Source organism: Rhinolophus sinicus, linkage group LG04 (assembly GCF_036562045.2).
Source record: "Rhinolophus sinicus isolate RSC01 linkage group LG04, ASM3656204v1, whole genome shotgun sequence".
NCBI lineage: Eukaryota > Metazoa > Chordata > Mammalia > Chiroptera > Rhinolophidae > Rhinolophus > Rhinolophus sinicus.
This window is the reverse complement of record NC_133754.1, coordinates 85492979-85520376: the sequence shown is the minus strand read 5'-3', so window position 1 is coordinate 85520376 and position 27398 is coordinate 85492979. Positions and strand designations below refer to the sequence as shown.

The following is a 27398-nucleotide window of genomic DNA, read 5'->3' as shown; positions in this document are numbered from 1 at the left end:
ACTTTGCAATTTTTTGTTGAGAACTGGATAATTTAAATATAATGCAGTAACTCTGAAAATCATATTCTCTCTCCTCCAGAGAATGCTTCAGCTGTCTGTTTAGCAACTTTTCCAAACTATATTTGCAATGACTGTATTTCTTGTTATATGCTATCATTGACGTCTTTGTTCTCTTGTCTCTGAGATCAACCAGTGATTTCTTTTAATGTTTGGATTTAATAAAGGAAATAAAGGTCTTCTGTTTCTTTAAATTCTTTTGGCAGACATTGTCTGTGAAACCCTTCAGTCCTAGGGGATTGAAACAATAGTCAATCTCCTTTCTAGTCTTTCAGTGAACTGCCAGGCAAATCAAAACACTCATCCCCAAAATTTGGAGGGCAGGGTTCCCATCTTGGTACCAGCAAGGCACTCATTGAACAGGGGCCACTGTCCCCGCAACTGTCTGCTACAGGGATGGGGCATGCATAATGGTAGCTGCTAGCAACACATGAAATTCACTGACATATAGAAGCCTTTTTCTTCAACAAGCATTCACTTATATGCTGTGAGTATCTAACTAGACTTTAGAGTTTTGCAATGGGATTCTGACACTTCTTGCCAGCTCAGTAGTGGATGTGGTATAGGGACTGATTCCTGGAGCTTCCTACTCTGCCATTTTCTGTGATGTCACTCCTGTATTCTTGTTGAGGTAGTAATCTCCATATAAAAATACTCTGGCATATATTATAAAAAGAATTTAAGTGAAGGCTGATATGTATACAAGTAGTGTATGTATCAAATTACTTCTTACAAACTATTTACCATCATACCTGTCCATATCACAAATTGGGATAGTTGACCAAAAAGATGGAGTTTTGCACGTATATATAGTGTCACTGTATATCAGTACACTGTATCTTGTGGCTATGCAGAGAAAATGGCATTTCTTTATTGTGTCTGTAGTTAGTTTAGTCTTTTTCTGACCACTTCTTGTAGGAGACCCACTGATTAGGTGGAGAAAAAGCCAATACTATTTAAAACTTAGTCTAGTATGATCACTTAAATGGTTTGTTTAGGTAGTATCCAATTCCATGAGATAAAAACACTGTCTTTGTCTGCTTTTTATCCTGGGGTGATTTACGAGTGTGGGAAGAGGAGTGTGGCATAGAGGATCTCCTAGCAGTGGGAGCTGCTCGTTTCCCTTGGTTTGATGTTCGCTGCTTCCTCTGGTCTGTGGAGCAGTGTTCCTATTACCTGCTAGTTGTGTTTGCCTTGCGAGCATGTGCAGATGATGGCAAGGCTGGTGTAACTCAGTGGTGATGCCTTTGTGGCTGGTCAGAACCTAAGTGGCACTCCCTGACTGCTTCCTCTCTCTTCTCCTCCTCTCAGCTCTCTGTCTGGCCTGCTGGCCTGGAACAGCACTCACAGCCTTTGCTACAGGGTTTCTCTGTCCCATGGCGGGCCCTTTGGCCAGCCCTTCAGCTCAGCAATGTGATTCTTGGAGCTTGCTATTGCCTGACCATGCCTGGAAAAACCGTCTCTCGAGACAATGGCTGGCCTGGCCTCTAACACTGTGGACTTACTGTGTAATCCTTCTGTGTGTGTCAAATGCTGCGTATTGCTTCATTTTATCTGTTTGCATTTCCTTCAGTACTAAAACCTAATAGCTCCCCAGGCAGATGAATGCTTCCAGCAGACTAGGGCAAAAGTCATATTTAGAGAACAAAACAACAACGAAAAATAATAATTTTCAACCACTATCACTATTACATGTGTGTACATAGACATATATGAAGATAACATTTAAAGATTCATATGTAATTCTTAATGTATACAAGCCTTAAATTTAGAATTTTTAGAGAGGCATATGTGGTATGCATGCATATATGTGTATGTATGTATATTACATATACATGTTAAGATATATACATTTATAGTTAAGATATGTTGCATATAAACATGTATATGTATGTATAAGTAAGAGGTTTGCTTTCTATCAAAATTTTCCTGTGACTGAAAATACTTGATTTAACACACATTTTCTTCTATTGCAGGACAGTTCGCATATGGTTAAAGAGAGATAGTGGACAATATTGGCCAAGCATATACCATGTGATGCCTTGTAAGTATCTGGATTTCTATCTTTAAAAACCAGACATTGACCCCAGCTCCCCTTCCTTCCAAGGGTGCCTTCTCTTTGTTTTATTCTTGAGTAGGGATACCTGAGGGTTAGGATTATCATTATAATGGAAAGTATCGAATCATTTTAGATTTTCTAAAACTCTCAATATGTAAAATAAGAAAATTGTTCTGAAATTGACGATATATTCATAGGATCTGAATAAGATTAATGGGAGAAGGACTACAGCACATAGGCTTTCTGATTATAGCAGTGTCCCTCTCTTTTCTAACGTTTTGTTTAACTTTTTTTGTAAAGTGCTTCCTTAGACAATTCCAAATTTTGTCCAGTGATTACATTTGTGAGGTAAATTTGTTCATGCATTGTTGTTATATTATTTATTCAAATTCAAGACATTCAACATTGAACATTCAGTTCTTAAAAGGATTTGCTTAGGATTGAAACATTCTAATTAGAAGTCAAAACTCATTTCCCTAAGCTCTTATGTGAGAAGTATATCTGCACTGATAAGTAGTGAATCTTGCAAATACACTTTTTAAAAAAAAGATATGACTGATTCTTAGGCTCTTACACAGGCAGAGTTCCCCTGCAGGGAGAGAAGATCTGGCTCCCCAAAGTAAGAAAATTCTTGGGGTGGCCGGTTGGCTCAGTTGGTTGGAGAGCAGTGCGCCTAACACCAACGTCACTGGTTCGATACCCACATGGGCCAGTGAGCTGCGCCCTCCACAACTAGATTGAAAACAACTACTTGACTTGGAGCTGATGAGGTGTGGAAAAACACATCGTTCCCCAATTTAAAGAAATAGATAGATAGATAGATAGATAGATAAATAAATAAATAAATAAATCTTCTTTTAGTCTAGTGTTTTATCATTAAAATTAATGAAGTTTGGGCATCCTATTCCATATTTATTTTAGTGTAAAATAATTATTTAAATTCATTATCAGTTGTATTAGTAAACATTTCCCTTCCTTTAAATCTTAATTAAAATTGACACCCTAGGAAAATCCCTCAGGTTTGTCGCTTGGGCTCATGTCCCCTCTGGCTTGCTGCAGTGTCACCTCTTCCCTTGTTACCGATATCTAGTTTGAGAAGTACATGGCATAATGTGCAACTAAAATCATGCTAAATTGTAGATGTGATTAAGTGTATGCCTCTAGCAAAGGAATATTGTAATAACATAAACAACAATTTTGCCTGTTTATGAACAAATGAATTATTAAGGATGTAATGGTTTTCTGTGATTTTCAAATTATCTTTGAGGTTTTGTATGTCTTTTGAATTTTGCATGACAAACGCGAAGCTGAACCAAGTACTCAACCCTACCTTACTGAAGAAGAAACTTCTTGTAATTCTGAGTACTTATATTCGCCCCTTACCTGTTGTGCCTCCAGCAGACAGCATTATATGACAAAGGCCCTAGGTGAACTTTCTTTTTAAGCCATGGTAGTGATGGGGGCTTAGGTAAATGGAAAGGGAAACGAATTATCTGATTTTTCCCCCCTGATTTTTAAGTGGTATGAACCAGTTTTATCTGTGGTCTTGCTGTTTCATCAAAGTTGACACAGTATCTCACTGAAAGAAATGGGGAAGGACTGTAATCCGAAAAGTTGAAGTTGACCCCAGAGACGTGTCACTCTCATGACTGTGAACAAAGGAGAGGGGGGCCGGGGCAGAATGATGAGGGCTTGGGGACAGCAAGCAAGGAATTCTCTTGAGATGAACGCTAATAGGAACCTCGTGGAGACACAGGATCCTAAGCTATTGCTGACCCACCCTCTGCCCCATACACTCATCCATACACATTTTGGCATCATTCTCTGTAATGTTCTGTTTATTTGAATATCACTGAGAATGCAGAGAAGCTTCGAGTTCCATTTTCATAATTTATTAAGCTGTGTGCAGGAATGATTAAAAAGCTGCTATAGCTTCTGCACCCAGCGTAGGTGTTCAATAAATACTTATTGAAGACTTGAATCTGATAATAAAGATAAATTTCCCTGAGAACATTGTTGTAATTTTCCTAATGACTAAACATGATCTTTGAGAAGGAGAACCCTCTAAGTATTTGCATATTTTACCTATGGTGTTCTACTAAAGGGAGCAAAAAATTGATTCGTTTGCTGTTAAAATGGGGTCTATGGACCAGCAACATTAGGATCACCTGAGAACTTACTAGAAATGTAAATATTGGGTTCCACTCCTGATTTTTTAATCAGAATCTGTATTTTAATAAGATCCCTAGGTAATTTGAATGCACTTTAAAGTGTGAGGACATTGTTTTGTGGCAATTTATACATGTTTATATGAATGCATGTAAAGCTTCATGCACATATAGTGTTGATTTGTAAACACATAGATAGAAGTACACATTCTAGTCAATCAAACATTTATTGCACACCTGCTGTATATAGGCCATCAAGCTAGGTGCCAGCGTTTGCTGATGAGCAAGGCTCAGATGGTCAAGATGACTTCTGTAATCGTTCATTGTTGGATGGTTCCACTGCCACGGAAAGGTAAAAGAGCCAAAGGCTATGTTCTTCACAATTAGTCAGAAATTGGTTTTTATGTTCCTAGGAATTGTATGCATTCAGATAACATAGTCATTGATCTCTGAGCAAGAATTGTTTTGTTTAACTTGAGATAAGGAAATACCCTATGCTACATTTTTGGTCAGTTACAAAACCTGAAATAGTTTTGAATTTCCAAGCGGTTGTTTTGCAATCCTTTCTTTTGAAAGGTGTTTTGTTAAGAGGTTCATATTATCCTTAATTACCAGTTATGTGGTTATTAGTTACAAAATAAGTGATATGGTACAGTATACCTGGAGGCTATAATAGAGACAGCACAAAGCAGATATGACCGTGTTGTGTGTTTATAGTAGTATATAGCAAGTAGTATTCCAAATTCCAAAGAAAACCTAAAATATCTTGTACATGTGATACATGACTTATTTGTTTGTTTTGTCCATTAGAATACCTTTTAAATATAGTACTTGTCATGTTCCGCGTAGGATACTAGTGATGTGTAGCGTTGAGAAGAATTTGAAGTTTAAGGAAGGAAGGAAACAGAAGGCATTAGATGAGAAAGACTGAATAGTGAAGGCTAAGTTTGATGGCAGGAAGTGAGCCAGAAAGTAAGAGTGTGATAAGGGCTGAGTGAACCTTCGGGAGTGGGCGACAAGAGACAGAGGAGCAGACACTTCATGATCAAAAACAAAACCACTGCTTTGGGAGTGTCCTTATCCCTGTCTTTTCTGAGAAACTCCCACATTGCTGTAGGAAGGAGCATGGAGAAACTAGACTTGCCTCCTTAAGGCTGTTTGCCCCTGAGCCAATCTGATTTTCCCAGAAATTTAGAATTTGGCGTAGGAGACGCTAGTCTCATCTCAGGCTGGTCCCTTGAGCTGGGAACACGTAAACCATCGAGCTGGGAAGCACTTGTGTGCTTAAAGAAACAGTGAAAGCTGACCTGCTTAAAAGGAAGTGTGAACGAGGGAGGAAGGAGCACTCCAGAGGGAGAGAATCCTGAGCAAGCGATGCTGAATGTTTTCCTTGTTACCCTCCTAACCTCCAGAAGCCTACCTTTGCTTCTGCCTTTGAATTAAAGAGATACTGCCTCGCTTACTGGATGTGCCCATTTGTGCTTAAGTTCACTCCAGTGCGTTTCTGTTCATTGTAACTGCAAGTATATGACTCAGCCTACCCCTGATTGTATATACCTCCTAGTTCCTCTCTGTTCAGTTTCTCGTGGGTCAATGTGATCTTTAAAGAGCCAGGACTCAGCCATGTCTCTGCTGGTGTCCTGTGGTGTTAAGCCGGAAATGGTCTGAGAAAAATGAGGGCAAGTGAAGAAGAGCAAAAATAAATATTTATCCTATTTTCCTTAGTTTCTTTGGACAGTTCATTCAACAGACTTTAAGTGCTTCTTCTGTACTAAACACTAGGCAGTGTGCTAAGGATGTGTGGTTAAATATGGCAGATGATTCCCATATCTTCATGGTGTGTAGTCTGGTGGGGAAGGCAGACCGAAAATAAGTACCACTCATGATGCGTGGTGAGTGTTAGAACGGGAAGTCAGCATAATGGACGTAAGATCACAGAGCCTCCCTGAGGAATGTCCATTTTAAACCCCTGCTGGATGTGGTGAATTTGGGGTGACTGATGACTTGTGTTAGCGTTTCCTATAAGCTCATTTTTATGGATGAGTGAGAAATAACAGCACTTCCTTAACCAATGTTCTTTCAAAAAATAATATATTCTTGACATAGCTCTCATAGTACCTGCTTATTGCCTATGACAAGATCAAGTTACAACCTACCCACCAGGGACCTGCCTGGGCTTGGAAACCAGAGAGGGCCTTCCTGACCGTACAGAGTCGAGGTTTCAGTTGTATCCATAAGTGTGATTATTTGTTTTAGGCTTCTAAACAGATACCATTTCAACTACCACATTAGTATCACACTACGGAGGAAAATAACACACATGAAAAGCACAGACATTTCTGTTTTCATGACTGAGATATCTTAGATTTACTTTACCAACTAGGTCAGACAAAGGAATGGAGGAGAGAGTTCTTACACAGAAGCCAGGGTGGCAGGTGTTAGAGATTTTCTTACTCCGTTAAAGTATTAGGTATCGTGTCTGGGCCTTTATTGCCATCTTTTCCCCTTGGGCATGGAGAATAGGTAAAACACTTTGGCTGCCAACGATGGTCGTGAGTAGGAGGTTGAGAAAGCTAGAGCCTTGGGAATGAAGGTGTGTGGGATAAACCACCGTGGGTTCTGTTGTTGCCAGGGCAGGCGGGTGGAATTTACTTTGGCTCCGAAGTGTTTATAAATTTGTCCTGAAAGCAAAACAGAAGACAGGTTTTTAAAGAGATCTACAGATAAAAAGCACACCTAACAGAGCCATACAGTGACCTGTTTTGTCACATTTCCAGCTCTGTGCTGTGGCCCGGTGGGGCGCCACTGCCCAGTCTGAAGTTGTGGTTGAGCCCCTCAGTTTTCACACTAGTACGGCCACTTTACCATTTGTTCAGCTAACTTTTAAAGTATAGGAACTCTTGTCCTCGCTGAAAAAACATAATTCTGAACTGTAGGCTTCCCAATTTCTATCAAACGCCCGGTTGAGAGAAAGCCTATTTAAGATGGCAGCATGAAGGATATGCGGTCCAATGCAAAAGTGCAGTCTGACTTCTCCTGCTTGTGTTCGCCCTCTGCAGAAATGCCTTCATGCATTGTGCCCTCAGCTCACACCGAGGTGTACACTACGGCTATTTTTGAAGTAATTGTCTACCCGAATGCTTAGTGCCTTTTTCATGAGAAGCACTAAGCAGTAATATTTTTCAGGTAAGAGGGCCAGAATCACTTTGCTTTCTCTAGGGTGGAACTTACCAGCCTGTGTGCTGCCGCGTTTGGGATGGTCCAGATGGCTTATTGGGCACGAGAACTGATCCCCTTAGCAGGGCTGGGGAGATCCAGTCATTTGGCCTTCTTAGTTAAGAGAGATGAAGTTTGAACATAGTCTTGCTGTTTACATTAAGTTCACCCAAAAATATGCTTTGTTTTAGATTGGAGTGCAGTAGTACCCCTTTACCTGTGGTTTTGCTTTCTGCAGTTTCAGTCAACTTGGTCAAACGTTGTCCGAAAATATCAAATGGAAAATTCCAGAAATAATTCATAAGTTTTAAATTGAGCACCGTCCTGAGTAGTGTGATGAAATCTCTCGCTGTCCTGCCCCATCCTGCCCGGGTCATGAATCATCCCTTGTCCAGCGTGTCCACACTGTATATGCTCGTTAGTCTCATGGTAGCGGTCTCGGCGATCAGATCAACTGTCATGGTATCGCAGTGCTTGTGTGCAGGTCACCCTTATTTTACGTAATAATGAGCCCAAAGTGCAAGAGTAGTAGTGCTGGCAATTTGGATGTGCCAAAGAGAAGCTGTAAAGTGCTTCCTGTAAGTGAAAAGGTGTATGTATGTATGTATGTATGTATGTATGTATAGGAAAAACGACCTATAGGGTTCAGTACATTACATGGTTTCTGGTGTTTACTGGATGTCTCTGAGGTAGCCCCTGTGAATAAGGAAACACTACTGAATTCAAAATACCTTGTAATATATTGAACGTGCCTGGGTGGGAAACTGGTATTTGATGTTCATTTTTGCTACCAATCTGTTGAGTCAACTTTGGTCAAGTCCTTTACGTTTTTTCTGTTCTGAAGCCTAACAGATAAACTGTCCATATTATTCTCAATTTTGCCAAAGTATTTTTATTATGAGATATACCAAATAAATATTTGTAAAGTCCTTTCAGGTTCTTGATGTTTAGCAGTGTCATTGCTCATCTTAATCCAGAGGGACTAGGAAAGATTCACTAATTCGTTAGGTTGTGGCTGGATTGGTTTCCTTTACCCATTTGTTGGGATTATAGTCTGAGAGCAACAGATAACTTGAAATTGAGGATTTAGAATATTAAAATGGTTAATATTTTTATAAGCTTTATATCTGAGATGGAAATAATTTATTCTGTATGTAAATTACCAATGTGAGGTCAAAGGTGCACTTGCAGTGATTCAGGGCTGTGAAGGTGGCTCATGTACAATCCCACCTCTTCTGCTGGGTTTAAGGGATTTGAGGGAAAATTCATGTGGGTAGGTTAGTGACCGAAAGGTATTTGAAGTAATGGATTTGCAGTTCTGTTTTTATAAGGTAGTGTTTGTTTGGGTGATTTTTAAACAGTATGTTTAATTTGATTAAGGGAGTTTCTTGGCTGATGGGGGGAATATGTGTATAATTGGGAAACGCCCAATTATCTTATTTCAAATAACTGCTTGGTTTCCAGTTGTGAAGCATATTCTTCCTTTTGATTTCTTTTGCTATTGGTTATAACTACTTACATTTTCAAAATAATCTGACCTTTTCATTTTATGTTTACTAAGAAGAAAAGGTGTCCAAGGAACTTTGGTTTTTAACAGAAATGAAGGAAAATGTAGATTATTCAAACTGAAAATAACAGGTATTAATCTGAGTAATTATAGCATTTATTTAACATACGCTTGTTTGATTTTCATCTCACAGAAATTTACTGTATAGATCACTTTACTGTAACTTAAAACTTGTCAGGGAGAAAAAGTGTCCACTGCTAATTCACTATAATTTTGCTGATGTCTCTTATACTAAATTAAAAGAAAACAAATGGTTAATTTCAGTTGAGAACACACAATATTTGATTTACATGAAAAATGCTTTTCTTAAAAAAAATTTATTGGGGTGACAATTGTTAGTAAAATTACATAGATTTCAGGTGTACAATTCTGTATTACGTCATCTATAAATCCCATTGTGTGTTCACCACCCAGAGTCAGTTCTCCTTCCATCACCATATATTTGATCCTCCTTACCCTCATCTCCCACCCCCCACCCCCCTTACCCTCTGGTAACCACTAAACTATTGTCTGTGTCTATGAGTTTTTGTTTCTCATTTGTTTGTCTTGTTCTTTTGTTGTTTTTGGTTTATATACCACATATCAGTGAAATCATATGGTTCTCTGCTTTTTCTGTCTGACTTATTTCGCTTAGCATTATACTCTCAAGATCCATCCATGTTGTCACAAATGTTCCTATATCATCTTTTCTTACCGCCAAATAGTATTCCATTGTGTATATATACCACAACTTCTTTATCCATTCATCTATGGAAGGACATTTTGGTTGTTTCCATGTCTTGGCCACCGTAAACAAAGCTGCAATGAACATTGGAGCACACGTGTCTTTATGGATAAATGTTTTCAGATTTTTTGGGTAGATACCCAGGAGAGGGATTGCTGGGTCATATGGCAATTCTATTCGTCATTTTTTGAGGAACCTCCACACTGCCTTCCATAACGGCTGCACCAATCTGCATTCCCACCAACAGTGTATGAGGGTTCCTTTTTCTCCACAGCCTCTCCAACACTTGTTACTCTTTGTCTTGTTGATGATAGCTAGTCTAACTGGGGTGAGGTGATATCTCATTGTGGTTTTTATTTGCATTTCTCTGATGATTAGTGATGTTGAGCATTTTTTCATATGTCTATTTGCCATTTGTATGTCTCTTTGGAGAAATGTCTCTTCAGGTCCTCTGCCCATTTTTCAATTGGGTTTTTTGTTGTTGTTGTTGTTGTTGAGTTTCATGAGTTCCTTGTGTATTTTGGATACTAGCCCCTTACCGGAGGCACTGTTTGCAAAAATCTTCTCCCATTCAGTTGGTTGCCTCTTTATTTTGTCGATGGCTTCTTTTGCTGTGCAGAAGCTTTTAAGTTTCATATAGTCCCATTCGTTTATTTTAGCTTTTACTTCCATTGCCTTTGGAGTCAAATTCATAAAATGCTCTTTGAACCCAAGGTCCATAAGTTTAGTACCTATGTTTTCTTCTATGCAGTTTATTGTGTCAGGTCTTATGCTTAAGTCTTTGATCCATTTTGAATTAATTTTGGTACATGGTGACAGATAGCAGTCCAGTTTCATTCTTTTGCACGTGGCTATCCAGTTATCCCAGCACCATTTATTGAAGAGGCTGTCTTTCCTCCATTGTATGTTTTTAGCTTCTTTGTCAAAAATTATCTGTCCATATTTATGTGGTTTTATTTCTGGGTTCTCAATTCTATTCCATTGGTCTATGTGTCTGTTTTTCTGCCAATACCATGCTGTTTTGATTATTGTAGCCCTGTAGTACAAGCCAAAGTCAGGAAGTGTGATACCTCCATTATTGTTTTTTTTTCTTAAGATTGCTTTGGCTATTCGGGGTCTTTTGTGGTTCCAAACAAATCTGATGATTTTTTGTTCTATTTCTTTAAATATGCCATTGGGATTTTGATGGGGATTGCATTGAATCTGTATATTGCTTTGGGTAATATGGCCATTTTAACTATGTTGATTCTTCCAATCCATGAGCACGGAATGTCTTTCCATTTCTTTGTGTCTTCTTCAATTTCTTTCAAAAATGTCTTATAGTTTTCAGCATATAGGTCTTTCACATCCTTGGTTAAGTTTATTCCTAGGTATTTTATTCTTTTTGCTGCAATTGCAAAAGGAATTGTTTTTGTATTTCTTTTCTGAGATTTCATTGTTAGTATATAGGAAAGCAATGGACTTTTGTACGTTGATTTTGTAGCCAGCAACTTTACTGTATTCGTTGATTGTTTCTAATAGCTTTTTGGTGGAGTCTTTAGGGTTTTCTATATATAGCATCATGTCATCTGCAAAGAGTGATAATTTAACTTCTTCATTCCCAATTTGGATGCCTTTTATTTCTTTCTCTTGCCTGATTGCTCTGGCAAGGACTTCCAACACTATGTTGAAAAGCAGAGGTGATAGGGGATATCCCTGTCGTGTTCCTGAACGTAGAGCAAAGGGCTTCAGTTTTTCACCATTAATTATGAGATTAGCAGAGGGCTTGTCATATATGGCCTTTATTATGTTAAGGTATTTTCCTTCTATACCTATTTTATTAAGTGTTTTAATCATAAATGGATGTTGTATCTTGTCAAATGCTTTTTCTGCATCAATTGATATAATCATATGATATTTGTCCTTTATTTTGTTTATGTGATGTATCACATTGATGGATTTACGAATGTTGAACCATCCTTGTGCCCCAGGGATGAACCCCACTTGGTCGTGATGAAAAATCTTTTTAATGCATTGTTGTATTTGATTTGCTAGAATTTTGTTTAGTATTTCTGCATCTGTATTCATCAGAGATATTGGTCTGTAGTTTTCTTTTTTGGTGCTGTCCTTACCAGGTTTTGGTATCAGGGTAATGTTGGCCTAATAAAATGAGTTAGGGAGTACTGTCTCTTCTTCAATTTTTTGGAAGAGTTTGAGCAGGATTGGTATTAGATCCTCTTTGAAGGTTTGGTAGAATTCACTAGTGAAGCCATCTGGTCCTGGACTTTTGCTTTTGGAAAGGTTTTGGATGACTGATTCAATTTCGTTACTGGTGATCGGTCTGTTTAGATTTTCCAGTTCTTCATGGTTCAGCCTTGGAAGGCTATATGTTTCTAAGAACTTGTCCATTTCTTCTAGGTTATTGAATTTGGTGGCATATAGTCCTTCATAGTATTCTTGGATGATCCTTTGTATTTCTGTGGTGTCCGTCATAACCTCCCCTTTTTCGTTTCTGATTTTGTTAATTAGCATCTTCTCTCTTTTTATCTTAGTGAGTCTAGCCAAGGGTTTGTCAATTTTGTTAATCTTTTCAAAGAACCAGCTCTTTGTCACATTAATTTTTTCTATTGTCTTTTTGTTCTCTATTTCATTTAGTTCTGCTCTGATTTTTGTTATTTCCTTTCTTCTGCTGACCTTGGGTTTCACTTGTTCTTCTTTTTCTAGTTCTTTAAGGTGTAACATGAGGTTATTTATTTGAGATTTTTCTTGTTTGTTGAGATAGGCCTGTAATCATATAAATTTCCCCTTAAAACTGCTTTCACTGCATCCCAAAAATTTTGGTACGATGTATTCTCATTATCAATTGTGTCTATGTATCTTTTGATCTCTCTTCTAATTTCTTCTTTGACCCAGTAGTTCTTTAAATATATGTTGTTTAGTCTCCATGTATTTGTGTTTTTTCCTGCTTTCTTTTTGCAGGTGATATCCAATTTCAAAGCCTTGTGATCAGAGAATATGCTTGGTATGATTTCAATCTTCTTAAATTTGCTGAGGCTGATTTTATGTCCCAATATATGGTCTATCCTTGAGAATGTTCCATGTATACTAGAAAAGAATGTATAGTCTGATGTTTTAGGAGGAAGTGCTCTATATATGTCAATTATGTCCATTTCATCTAAGGTGTCATTTAGGGCTGCTATTTCGTTATTTATTTTCTGTTTGGATGATCTGTCCATAGCTGTCAATGATGTATTTAAGTCCCCGAGTATAATTGTGTTTTGGCCAATTTCTCCCTTTAGTTGTTTTAGTAGTTGCTTGGTATATTTCAGTGCTCCCTGATTGGGGGCATAAATATTGATGACTGTTATGTCTTCTTGTTGTATAGTCCTCTTTACCATTATGAAATGTCCATCTTTGTCTCTTGTTATCGTTTTCACCCTGAAGTCTGTTTCATCTGATATCATTATGGCTACACCTGATTTTCTCTGGGTACCATTTGCTTGGAGTGTCAATTTCCACCCTTTCACTTTGAGTCTATGCTTGTCCTTGTAGCTGAGATGTGTCTCTTGGAGACAGCATATGGTTTGGTTTAGTTTTTTGATCCAATCTGCTACTCTGTGCCTTTTTATTGGTGAGTTCAGTCCATTTACATTTAGGGTGATTATTGATATGTGAGGATTTCCTGTCATTCTATCTTTAGTTTTCTGGTAAGGCTGTGTCTCCATTGTTTCTTTGCCTTTTTGTTGTTGTCTATTATTTCTGTGTGGTGATATTCTATGATGTTTCCCTCTGTTTCTTCTTTTATTACAGTATATATTTCAGTTCTGGATTTGTTTTTTGAGTGGTTACCCTTAAGTTTATGTAAAAGAAAGTTTGATATTTTGAATATTCCATTTTCTTCAGCACACTTACTTTCTCCATTCCCATATTCCGGTTCAGGCCTTTACTCTCCCCCTTTTTATGTTTTGGTTGCCACAAATTGTCCCTGTTGATGGTGGTCGAATAGCCTCCTTTAGTATTTCTTGTAGTGCGGGTTGTGTATTAGAAAATTCCCTCAGCTTCTGTATGTCTGGAAAGGTCTTTATTCCTCCTTCATATCTAAAGGATATCTTTGCTGGATATATTATTCTTGGCTCATAATTTCTCTCTTTCAATAGTTTAAATATTTGGTTCCACTCCCTCCTGGCTTGTATAGTTTTTGCTGAAAAATCTGATGATCATCTAATGGGCTTTCATTTGTAGGCTACCGTCTTCTTTTCCCTGGCTGCCTTGACGATTCTTTCTTTGTCATTGATTTTAGAAGCTTCAATACAATGTGCCTTGGAGAAGGCCTGTTGGAATTGAGGTAATTAGGTGTTCTATTTGCTTCCACAAGTTTGGGAAGTTCTCATTGAGAATTTGTTTGAATATATTCTCTGTTTCCTTCTCTCTTTCTTCTCCTTCTGGTATGCCCATTATTCTTATATTGCTCTTTCTGATGGAGTCAGAAAGTTCTTGTAGAGTTCTTTCATTTCTTTTAAGTCTCAAGTCTTTCTTATTCCATCTGTGTAATTTCCAGGTTTCTATCTTCGATGTCACTGATTATTTCCTCCATGTGGTCAGCTCTACTACCTAAACTGGTCATTTCATTCTTAATTTCTTCTATTGAGTTCTTAATCTCCAGAAATTCTATTTGGTTCTTTTTTAAAATTTCAGTCTCTTTCGTAAAATGCTCATGTTGTTCTTTGATTGTGTTTCTGAGTTAATTAAACTGCCTTTCTGTGTTTTCTTGCATCTTGTTGAGTTTTTTCAGAACTGCAATCTTGAATTCTCTGTCATTTAAGTCACATATTTCCATATCTTTAAATTCTTTTTCTGGAGACTTTTCACTTTCTTTCTGAGCTGTCTTGTTGCCTTGGTCATTCATGGCAATTACTGATTTATTATTTCTCTTCCTAGACATCTACAGGAGTGGCTTCTGCAACAGGTTGATAGGAAGAGGTCTTTCTTTTGTTTTCCAGTACTTGTTGGTAGAATGTTTTATTTTCTCTTCGAGTGCAGCCTTTTTTTTCTCTCTCTCACATGGTAGTGCTATGTTTTCTCTGCAGTATTCCAGCTTCTCACACAATGGGGGGATTCCCTGGGAGACAGGCTTCTCCTCTGTTAATAGTTTGCCTGGGTCACAGGACGCATTGTCCGTGTGGGTATGCGAAGAGCTTTTCAAGTTCCAAAGCTCTTCCTGCACCAGATTCAGAGCCCCTATGTTTAGGCAGTTCTGTTTACTCCTGCAGTGATCCGCCCAGATAGGTGGGGCCAGGGGCGGGGTCAGTTGTGAGAGGTGGCCCAGAGCAGTGACAGCGACCACCACCACAGCCAGTCCTGCTGCCACAGCTCCCTCCCCTTTGCTGGAATTAGTTGGGCTGTGAATCTGTGTCTGCGGTCCACAGTTCTCAGAACAGCAAATATTCTGTTCTTTTGATCTGACACTGCTACTGTTCTGCTTCTAGAACCGGGCAGGTGGGGGCGGGGCAAGCTCTGAGAGGGTAGGGAGGGGGCGGCTAGTCTCAGTGCCTAAGTCTTCCGTTCTCTGCTTGGCAGTGAGCGCTTAAACCACCGTTTTCAGCCTTCTTCCCTCAGTCTTTGCTCCAAGGTCTCTGCTGTGAGTGTTGGGTTCAGCCGTGTTATATGCTGGCCCCTCAGCCCTGTGGGCCATAAGCGGAGCCCTAGCAGTCCGAGTTCTTCCCTCTCCCGCAGCTGCGGTAGTTCTGGGATGCAGCAAGCTCGGAGCACTGAGCTTGATCTGCGTCCTGTGCCCGCGGGGCTCTGTCTCCGCACTGCTGCCTTCCCTCCTCCCCCGCTCGCGCGATTCGCCCACCTTTAGGTGAATTCAGTAGTGGGCCTCTTCGTCTTGCCTGTCTGCTGTGCAGGGAGTCCTTTGTGGAGTTATTGTTGTTCGATTAGTTGTAAATTCCAGGGGAGCTTTACAGCAGCTCACCTCACGCTGCCATTTTGATGACGTCAATCGAAAAATACTTTTTAACGCTAGGCCGTTGAAGACCTAAATATAAGTGTTCTTAATATAGTAAAACATGGGTTGAATACTGTAAACATAATAAATATAATCTTGTGATAAACAGGGCTGAGTGAAATGATATTAGTAAATTAAATCTTTGCTTTGTGGTGGTGGGGTGCTTCTTCAAGGCTCTTTATTCAAGTCACTTATGGTAGGATCCTGACATTTAACTACACCAGGATGCCTTTAACAACTGGTGATTTATTCTCGGAAGTACTGTTGTTTATTTAGTTTTAAAGTTCCCACCAGAACATCCCATGAAGATTAGTGTCTCCTGCCAAATAACGCCTTCAGCATTGTAAAGCAGTCAGTGGGATCGAAATCCACGGCTTACCCTTCAGAAAACTTGTGTTTATTTGAGCAAAGTTCAACCACTCAGCAAAAGACAAAAAATAAATTAGTCATATAATGAAAGAAATATAGGTATAATTAACAGTAATTAGGAAACTTTTCCCCAAATAGACTTATTTTGAGAATACCTCCTCTCAACTACATTTTTTAAAAAAAAGCAAGAGCAATATTTTTGTAAGATGACCTATGGGATAGAAATATTAGAAATACAAATGACCAATTTCTCTGTAAACCACTTAAGTATTGATTCTGTTGAAGTTGATCTCTTGAGTTCCCTTTGTCTAGGGCTCGAATCTCTTGAGCTTTTCCTCCTTCAAATTACATGGTCATTAATATAATCATTCAGACTAGAGTTATTTTAGTTTTTCCTAACCTTAAAATGGAATACCTGCCTGAAACTACACAGATTGCATTAAGAAAAACACTCAGTATTATGAAAGTGTTTACTTTTAAACATAAGATTTTGACAGGCCATCAAGATCTAAAGTAAGAGATTATTATTTCCCATTATCCATATACCTGCACAAATTCCTTTTCTATCTTATTTTTACCTTTCATTATCTCCTTTCCCAAAATTTGGCAAATACACTTCTTTTAACTGTCATCAGTGTGAGACAGAGAAGGGAGTGGCAAATCTTAATCAAATAGCATGGAAAATGAGTTCTGGTACTATTTTATCAAGAAATTGTGGTCAGTTTTCCCCCTAGATTTCAGTAAAAACATTGGGGAAAAAATAGAATATAACATTCACAAGAGCAGTCTCACGCAAACTGCATGTTGCATGTGTCGACCATAAACAAAAGTCAACCTGATATTCCATCACCACAAAGGATTTATTCAGGAAAAAGAAAGGATTGCAATCCAATCCATGCAGCTGTGGTGATGAGCCACATACACACACCGCAAGAAGCAGCAGGAAGCCCCCTTTTAACAGGAAGAAGAAGTAAAGAGGAGGGGCTGTTAGAACCTTAGAGCTCTGTTGTGAACCTAGATTTCTTCCTGCGGGGCTTTCCTACGGACATAGTGCATGCAGCTCCTCCTACAGGCCCTCCCCCCCCCCACTCCCGTCCAGGTTACAGTCTCTTGTAAATTTTGACACATCATAAATGTGAAAGGTCTTGGGAAATGGGGGTCACCCCACAAAGATTCCTCCGGTGGTTATCTTTTCTCGTGGGGAGAAGTTAAAGGTGAGGGGAATAAATATATCTTCAGATTTGTATCATATTGTATTTATTTCATCTTAAGTTCAGGGGTACAGTTTTCATAGTCATAGAAGGAAGCTGTATTGTAATTTTATAGCTCTGGTCAGCCACTTTTCTCCGCCTCTGGAGACTACAGTTCTAAGGTGGGAGAATAGAATAGTCTCAGGCAGTTTGTCTCTCACCTGAACTTTGAGCCATCAGGGACCATTATTTTTTATTGACTTATGAATCATTAGTTTTACAGCATTTAAAGCTGAAATCTTATTTGTGAAACCACATTTTTACACCCTAGCTATGAGTATATTATGCTTAAATCATGTTTTGTTTGTTTCCTACTTTTGTTCTTCCTGCTGAAGGATTCCCTTTACCATTTAGCCATAATTAACCTTACTGTGTCTTATTATCCTTCCCCAGACAGTCTTGCCCCTTTGATATTTTCTTGCTTGGATGGATAGGAGCCCATTTTGTATGGGCCATAAGACTAGTCTTTCAGAGGTGGTTTTTTTTGTTAGTTTCTGGTGAGTTGAAGTTAGAAGGATCTCTGTGTCAATCTGTTTACCCCCCTGACCCCCAAAAGGAAAGACATTTACTGCAATAACAAACAGAGCCATAGATAATCTTTGCAATTCACTCTCTGCCTCCTTGGCGCTGCAGGGTCTGTGTGTAACCAACTCAGGGCCTATTCCTATGGGAGTGTCACAGCTGAGGAGCAGCATAAGGCTCATGTACCAAGTGTCTGTCTGTCTGTCTCTCTCTCCTTCCCTCCCTCCCTCCCCCCCCCCACACACATACACACACACACAGGTTTGATTGGTGCTTCATCATAAAGCCTCTTTGAAGGGGTGTTTGTGCATTTGGGGGTACCTGGGCGGCATTGCTCTCTAGCTCTGGCATTTCTCAATCTGTAACCATTTTGTGTTCAACCATATGGGTTCCGGAACAACAGAATTTCTGTTAAAATGTCTTTTGTTTGTGGTCTTTTGTAGGAAAGATCTTTTTCTTTTGAATTCTGATCATGTTCCTTACTATCAATATAAAGTGATTTGAACTAAGGAGGTGACATTGAGGACAAGTTTTATAGTTCTTATAGTTGGTGTTATAATCTGTAAATTCCTTGGTGACAATTATAACACTTTACATATCATTGTATCATAAGCCTGGAACATTCATACTTTTACCTGGTCAGGCAGGCAGCTAAGTGATAAAGTTATTCTTAACTTGTCTATAGTCTTTTGGACTGCAGTCAAGTTTTGCTTTATATGTTCATGCTTATATCTTGACAAATCATTAGATATTTAAAAATTTTAATGTTTTAAATAGAATGTAAGCATTCTATGTTTTTTGTTGAAAAAATAATAAACTTAGTAAATACAGGGAAGATCAATGAATAGAGAAATAGCAATGTAGATTTAAAGGTAGCCTGTGCAGTATTATAAAAATGTCTTTTAAATCACATTAAAAAATCAATGGGTTTTCTAACTATTACATAAATAAATACGAACTTTGGAGGAAATCACACAGAAAATACTTTTACCTGGTCAGGCAGGCAGCTAAGTGATAAAGTTATTCTTATCTATAGTCTTTTGGACTGCAGTCAAGTTTTGCTTTATATGTTCATGTTTATATCTTAATAAATCATTAGATATTTAAAATTTTAATAGGAATAGCAAAATAATAAAGACAATGTTATAGAAATATCTTGTCAGTCGAACACAACTATGTTTAATTTTTCCATGTATATTTTAATGTGTGTATGTACTTTATGTAGCTGTAATCACAATGTATTTTTTCATTTTTTTTCAACTAACATACTTTTCCATGAAGTCATTAGATTTTAATTTTACACACACTGTGGATTGTGAGCTCTGACATCTTAGCATCTGTGTAGAGATTTTGCCAACATAGTTTATAGGCCAAGAGCTAGTAAGACTGAGTTCCTTAGGGCGGTGCATTCAATATCATTTGATTGCTTTTTTCCCAGCAGTGTTCTTTTGGGAATCGTGTTTAATTTTATGGCTAAACTGAAAGATATTCTGCTGCACTGATTTTGGGGGAAAATTATTTTTTATGTGTTTCTATTTTCTAAATATATCATGATTGAAAATTAGAAAAAAAGTAAATACATAGTTTAGAAGATCTTTTTGTTGTTGTTAACGGCCTTTTTGTAGAGAATGAAAACAGTGTTACTAAGTGAAGTGTTTATGAAATGGCTTTGTTAGACTTGAGGTTCTTTTATAGTTTAAAGATAATCTAAGTTGAATGTTTGAAAATAGGACAGTGTGTTTGAATTATATCTTTGAACCTTCTCCAATTTATTCTTCCTGTGTGACCTTGGGTAAGACATCTGACCATAACTGTGAAAAGTAGGAATCAAAATATCTGATGCTGATTATGATTATGATGATGAGTAGTTTGTGATCTACAGGGCTACTGGGAAGATGGGGAAATTTTTAAAAATTGTGCTGAATTCTTTAGAGCAACTATTTCCGTATAGGATAAATATCCAAAGGCCCCATTCTTACAAGCAAGCATAAGTACAAAAAGCAAGGAAGAACCTGGAAGCTGACTGTGTAGCAAGCGCTTCTTGGCCACACAGGACTTCCAAGCATGTGTAATTTAGTTGGGCTCAGGTCAGTCTCGCAGAACGCAGAGGCCCTGTCCAGGACTGGGTGAACTGACTCACTTGATTTCTCTCCTGTAGATCCTGGCCCTGTGTCAAGTTGTTGTCTTTTAGATTGAGACAAATCCTCAGTCTTTTTCAATTAGCAGCCTCCAGCATATCCCTTGAATGCTGAGAATAAAAGACTTCTATTAGCCTTCATGCCCCAAATGAATTCTGAGTCAAAAATAGATTTCTATAGTAGTGTGTATATTGGGGGTGGGGGGACAGGTAATAAGATCTATCTTTTGTTTCCCTAGTTCGGAAAAGATAGGTTATTTCTGTTAAAGATGGGGTTTGATTGGTGATAGATTAAAGAGATAGATTGGTGACAGAAGGATTACACAGCATAAAATACTGTTAATCTAGTCAAGCAAATTTAGACTTGATATTGACAGAACAGCTAAGCCCCTTGGAACTTGTCCAGTTTCAGAATATCTTATTTGTTATGTTTATTAAAAGGATAACTGAAAAACTAAGGGTTGGTTATAAATTTACTGCTTTAATGTTTGGTGAGTGGGAGTTAAACTGTTTTTCAGGAAATAGTGGCAAAAAAATTAGCCACACAGTTTTAGCTAGTCACTCCTAAATCGATGAGAATCATCATTTTGTTAATTTCATCAACATGTTCATTTCTTTCAGCTCCATGTTCATGCATGTCTTTTAACCCGGAAACAAGAAGACTGTCCATAGGTCTAGACAATGGTACAATCTCAGTAAGTACACATAAATAAGATTTCCAGTTGAAATACTTCCCTTCCTGCAGAGTATGTATATATGTATTGTGATAAGAATTATTTATTAGCTTTATTCAAATTAACAAATTAATTTTCTTGCTAAGTAAAGTGGAAATGGCAGTGCAGCAAATTATGGTGACAAGGTGTAGGGAGAGCTGTCATCCATCTCACCTTAAATGCTGACAAGATTTAGTTTAACTTATAATGTATACAGTGCCTGGAATAGGGGCATTATGAGGCCAACAAGAGAGCTACACAAATTTGTGCGTTAGTAAGAACAAGCTGTGATACTAGTGGCTTTGATCAGATGGTTGATCATGGTGTCATATGCTTCCCCACACAAGTGACAAAACACAAGGGAAATGCCTTCTTTCAGACCTGCATATTCTGATCTTGTCTTTGATACTCAGTGTTCTCCTTCCCCTCTTTCTTCTGCTCTTCATTGCCCTCTTCACTCCCTCTAACATGTGAATAGAATTCTGTAAATTTCTATGAATTTGTAAAGAAAGCACAGAATCTAGAATTTAGTCTGTAGAGTAGATTCAGATAAATATTAGACTCTGATTATAGATCTTGAGGGAACTGAGGTTATTAGAGATTGGAATCTCAGATTTTACTGCTTACTTAATCTTTTTACATATTTATTTTCAATTAGTATATTAACTGGTAACAAACTGATCTGGTAAATTCTCCATTTTTGTAAATTACCCAAGTATGTGTTGCCTTTAGTTCCGGGCAAGAGACGCCTGCTTTGGGACCGTGAATGAGAGACCCCTTGGGCCACACTTCCCCGCAGGATGAAGGGGCTGAAGAGCCAAGAGGATGTGCCCAGATTAAGCCCTCACTCCGCCCACCCCCAGACTCTGGGTTCCCTATAAAACCAGTAGCCTTAGCCTGAAGGCTGGCTAAGGGTCAGTGGTCTGAGGTGGGTGGGATGTCCACACTTGTGCAGAAGGCCCTTCAAGGTGTTGATTAAACTGGGGAATGTGAAGAAAAGGGTATGGGCTGGCCCTCCCATGTCACCACACCACGGTGTGGAACCTCAAGGAGTCTAAAAGTTCTAAATTTGTACCTATACCTCTAAGTAGTTGAACAAATACTTGTCAAGATTGGAGGAAGAGACGGTATTCTATTTAATAGTTTAACTTTTGAATGTTAGAGGTAGGGAATGTAAGTCTCCTTTTGTGGTCGTGGCCTGACCTCTACAAGGAGCCTGAAGAGGTGAGCCTGAAATTTTCTGTCTTATCTTTAGTCAGAATATTTGTTTGGTAACCTTAATATTGTTAAATATGAATCAGCCTATTGACAAATATTTATGGAATTTCGGTAACATCCAATACATTTGACAGCTCTGTAAACTATTCCTTAGCAGGACAGAAGAGAAGTTCATGATATAGATCCTTTGTCTACTTGAAGGAAAGCCATTTTTAAAAAGTGGGATGTGTGAAAGATAAATTTATTTTTAAAAGATAAAGGGATAATTGGATTGCTTAATGAACAAGTGTTCATTACAAAGGAAATCTGAAAAGGTGAGCCGAGATCCATATGTTGCCCAATAGTATATGTAACACTCACTATCCATGAAAACACTTATGTGTACGTGACATATGGGTGATTCTTTGCAATTTTTAAAACAATATGGGTGCTGATAAATTTGGCTTTGAAGGCAAGAAAGGTGAACAAAGTAAGTTATGGAGAGTTCTCGCTATGTATTATATGTAAGAGGAGAGACCATGTTAGCCATTATTTCTTTAGTAAATAACACACCGGAGAACTGAACATGAGTCAGAGACTGGACTAAGGTGGTGTTTCTCTCAGTGTGTCAGCACAATGCCTGGATAGCAAACCTTACCTTACCCAGGTCTTCTAAAAAACATTAAGGCCCAGCTTGTATAAAGTAATTTCCTTAAAAGTACCTCTTTTATGTTGCTGAAGAAAAAGAATTGTCTACCCTACCTATTCTCATCTGAAGAATTGTAAAAAGCTCTGAGTTAGGGAAAGATGTTGGGAGAACAGCATGTTTAAGGTTCGGAGTTCTCACTGAGCACAACAAAAACAGGTTATTTACTAAAACACTTTTATACGTCTCAGCTGTTTAAAAGTTCAGTTTCTGGACATAAGAAATTTTATTCAGAGACTCTTCATTCTTTGTTCCCTGAATATAGCAAATTTTGAAAAGAAATACTGCTTAACTTATTTTTATTTTATTTTTTTTCTAGTTAGCTTATTTTGAAACAAAGAAAGAAAAAAAATCAGAAAATAAATCCTTATTTCATTTTATTTTACGGAATAAAAAAGATTTAAGAGGCATTTAACCTTATGTAACTGAGTAGCGAATTAGGAGGTAGAGATAACAAATACAGACTATTTCAAAAATTTGACCACAAAAGGAGAGAGATGGTGAGTGCTGGAACAAGATATGGTAGTAGAAAAGCAGCAAAAGGGTCCAGAACAATTTGGAGAATTTGGCTTTGGGAAAGAATAGGGACACTTTTGAGACAAGTGGGAAAGAGACAGTTTTGCGATACAGGAGAGGAATGGCCTTTTATTTTCCCCATGAAGTAGCATGTTAGATCACCTATTGAGAGAAGCTAAAGTAGGGTGAGGGGATATTTTCATGTCTAAAGTGAGCTTTTTCTGATCTTATAAACAGAACCCCTTCTGCCATCTTTGTCTATAAAGTCTCAATTATGTCTCAAGGCATTATTCAAATGTTATATTGTCCTTTTTTTCGGTTTCTTTCTTCCTCCCTATCCCCTTTCCCTTTCACTTCCTTTCGACAGGTGGCTCCTGAGCCCTACCAATTGAAACTAATCACACACAGTATTCAGGTTAGCTGTGTTGTATTGCTTATTGAACTTGTTTGTAAAAAGTTTTTAAGTCTGTCTCCTCCATTAAAGTATCGAGTGTTGAGGTCTTGGTCAGGCTTTTATTCATCTCTAGTCCCAGCAGATCTTGGTCTGGTTCCTTGTACAAATTAGGGATTCAATGAATAACTTGTTAAGTAAATCGTTGACTAAAGTATGAACATTATTATTACTTAATATAACTGATTATAATAAGTACCTACTTAAATTCTGAGATCGTTCATTTGTATAATTCTATTGCTGTTCAAAATGTTTTTCACAATGGAATTATCCTGTGTAGTAGAAGTTATACCAATAATTAAATTCATCTTGAGTTTTCAGAAATGCCTTATGTTTTAATGTTGAAAGAAGTCAGTCAGATTGTGCTGCTAGTCATACAGAAGTAGGACTTTAAAATTTTCTGTCATAATGCCTCTGTATTCTAGCCAATCAGCAAATACTTAAATATCAACTGTGTGCAAAAGAATTTGCTCAATTCTAACAGGTGGCTCCTGATCTCAAAGAGCTTATCTTTCAGTTGGGTAAAAATGAAGTTATGAAATAAGTAATACAAAATTTAAAAATGTAACAACAAAAGTAGCAGTACACCAGTGAGTGTGACGTTGGCAAGGCAATGAGGTCAGAAGAGTGTGGGAGAGTTTTCTGGTCTGAGTCAGCTCCATGGAGATTGGATGTGAGGTAGATTTAGAAGATGGGCTAGGATTTGATTAGCTAGAGACAGGAAGGAAAGGTATTTCAGGCCAAATGAATTGGCATAAGAAAAAAAATGGAGGTAAGAAAGGAAGAGATGTTTGGAGGGAACTGTTTGGTGAGAAATCAACATTTTGGGGAAAGGCTTATTGGGATGTAAAGTATAAAATATAGGTGGGGTTTGATTATGACAAGCTTGACTCAGGATGAGTAATGAGCTTTATGTAAAGGAACTGGATCCCTAACAGGAAGATCTCCCACTATGAACATTTGGGAATACTTTCTAAAGTCTTCAGAGGGAATAATTGACTAGTGAGGAAATGTCAAACACAGAAATTAAAGAATTTCCATTAAACTAATTTTTGCTAACCATACTGAATAATGGCTGTAGAATAGTCATAGAGTTGTATATATAATCATGTTTATAAATATATGTTTTCTTCATCAAAACTGTTAGTGAGCCAAATTTTTTATGAAAATCTTGCCAAGATAAATGCATAGTCATTGAATATTTTTTGAATAAGACCTAAAAATGATAAAATCTCTGCTCTCTGAAGATTCATTTCATATATATGTTAGGGGAAGTTTGATTGGAATGAGAGGAAACGTTTGATGTATATAACAGTTAACATTCAGGATAGTAAGTATTGTATAAAAATAAATAATACTATGTTGCGACCTGCACAACACAAGCCTGTGGGAAGGCGAGGGAGGTGGCCAGGGTTAAACTATAATAAAGAGACAGAGACTCAAATTCAGTTAAATCACAGAGGACCAAGGGACTCGCAGCCTCAAGAGACTGGAACCCTGAATCGGGTCGCCGTCAATATTTACTGATTTCTTACAATAAGTATCACATGATTAGGGGCAGGGTCTGCGAAACTCTTACACCACACTGTAATAAAAATTTTTCCAATTCCCACATAATTGTCCCAAAGCAAGCGATGCACATCGTCCCCAGGTGACTAAGGTGCGATGTGTACAACCCCTGGGGGAGCAAGTCTCATATGGTAAAACTATCCCATGAGCTAAGCAGAAAGAGTGAGATCTTATCGCTCTAATGGGTCCTTTGCACAACAGGGTGCCGGACAACAACTGGGGCTGCATCAGCAGCTTCTCATAATGGCGAGGAGGAGGGGTATGGCTTCCTCCTGACTTTTATTAAACTAGCTCATGGGGGTCCCAAAGGGGTCCTGTCCGGCTTAAGTTGTCCCTCCCATGAGGAATCTTACTCGTCTTTGACCGCAGACCCTTCTCCTGAGGACCAGATGAAGAGACTCAGGAAATTATAAACTCAACCCCAAAAAGGCACAGTCCTGCAGAGTCTTCTTTCCTTAAGGAAAGGTTGGAGGGGACAGACAGCTAGGCTGCTGTGTGACCACAGTACTATGTATGGATTTGAGGTTGTTTGGTAGTTCTTGCGGTTATTATAGTATATGTTACTGTTAGTTCACATAAGTTATCCAAGAAAATGAAAAAATAAAGAGAAGCAAACATTTATTGGCCATCTGCTATGTACCAGGCACTCTGCTTTATATACATCGCCTCTTTCCAGGTTCACAATAATCCTATGTTGTAGATGGTATTGTTCACACTTCTCAGATAAGGATACTAAGGCCTGGATACATGCCTTCTTGTGCGTACTTAGCTAGGAAGCAGCTCTCAGCAGAGCTAGGAACTCTGTGTGCTTTTAAGCCTGGGCTTTCTCCTCATCCCACATTGCTATCCTGGAGCCGCTTATACGTCTATAAAGAATTCCTGCTAATAGCTTTCCATCTCCTGCCTGTTGCCTCTTCCCCCAATAGGCGATTGTAACTCTATGCTTCCAGAGTATCCCGGGTATGTTTCCTCATTTGTTTGTGGATCTGTCTCCTTCACTAGGTTGTGAACTGCCTGAAAGCAGAGACCATGCCTGCTTCAGTGTTGTGTCCTAACAGAATTCCTGGACCACTGTAGATACTTTGTAAAATGTCTGTTGAACGAAGGAGAGAAGGCATTTCAGTTCACGTCATCAGGATACTGAAACCAAAGTCGGGCACTTAGCTGGCAGTTACAAATTGCTCCCAACAGTTGACACAATATGAGTGAATCCTGCGTTTAAATGACTGGTTTGGGCTGTTATTTAAGAATTTGATGTTTGACTCTGCTTCCTGAAATTCATAAACAGAGATACATTAAGCAAGCAAATAAAAAACTTAAGTAGAAATATAATGTGTTCCTGAGAGTTTGTGGGACCCTAAAATATGCTGTTAGTAAGACTTTCATTGCATGTTTATCAGCTAAGACTAGAAATCTAATGAACTTTTGGGATTCTGAAAAGAATATGCCATCTTAAATCATTTATTATTACTTGGAGATTCATATTTTACAATAAACAACATAACAAGAGCATTACTTTGTGTTCATCAGTTTCACCAGTGGTATTCCTTAGATGGCATGTTCTAAAATTGCTTCACATGATGGAATTCAGAATGGAGTATGACTTGGCAGAATCCCATAGATAGGGAATCTGTATCACAGGTCACAGTAATCATAAGCACTTAGTCAAAGAGTTCTTGTTGCAACAGCGGAAAAAAAAAAATGTTCCTTTTCCAGAAGGTTTGTAGCTTCAAGGGAGAGGAATGTAGTTTCTATAAGAGAGGATGTTACTTTTTCACATGAAAGGAGAGATTACCTCTTTTAAAATGTTGACCTTTAACAAAAACCAGATATAATTTTTACAGCAAAATGGGTTTATTTGGGAACAACAAAAAATTGCAATTTGGGACATACAGTCTAATGGGGAACCAATCACAAGACCAGAGAAACAAAGGATGCCCTTTTTATGGACTCCAGAGGAACTGTTGTAAACAAAGAGTCCATTGGAAGACACTGAAAGTTCGAAGTATAGTGACTTTTCATTGGCGGCGTTACGACAGTCTCCCATTGGCTGAGCTGTTACCGGGCAAGAAGGAATCTTTTTCTTCCTCTTACTGAGGTAGTAAAGTAGTATCACTTTCTGTCAGAGATGCAAGGTACATCTCTTCCTGTTGGGGTCAGTAATGTGGGTTGAATGACAGTGTGCATGAGA

General features: G+C 38.2%; 1 protein-coding gene across 1 annotated transcript in view; it reads left to right on the top strand.

The window, feature by feature from the left end:
- Positions 1–27398, top strand: part of WDFY2 (WD repeat and FYVE domain containing 2) — a 171957-nt gene that overhangs the window by 66959 nt on the left and 77600 nt on the right. The window contains exons 2-3 of the mRNA XM_019752158.2: positions 2034–2101; positions 20677–20750. Coding sequence (XP_019607717.1) covers positions 2034–2101; positions 20677–20750 — 142 coding nt within the window. The remainder of the gene's footprint in view (positions 1–2033; positions 2102–20676; positions 20751–27398) is intronic.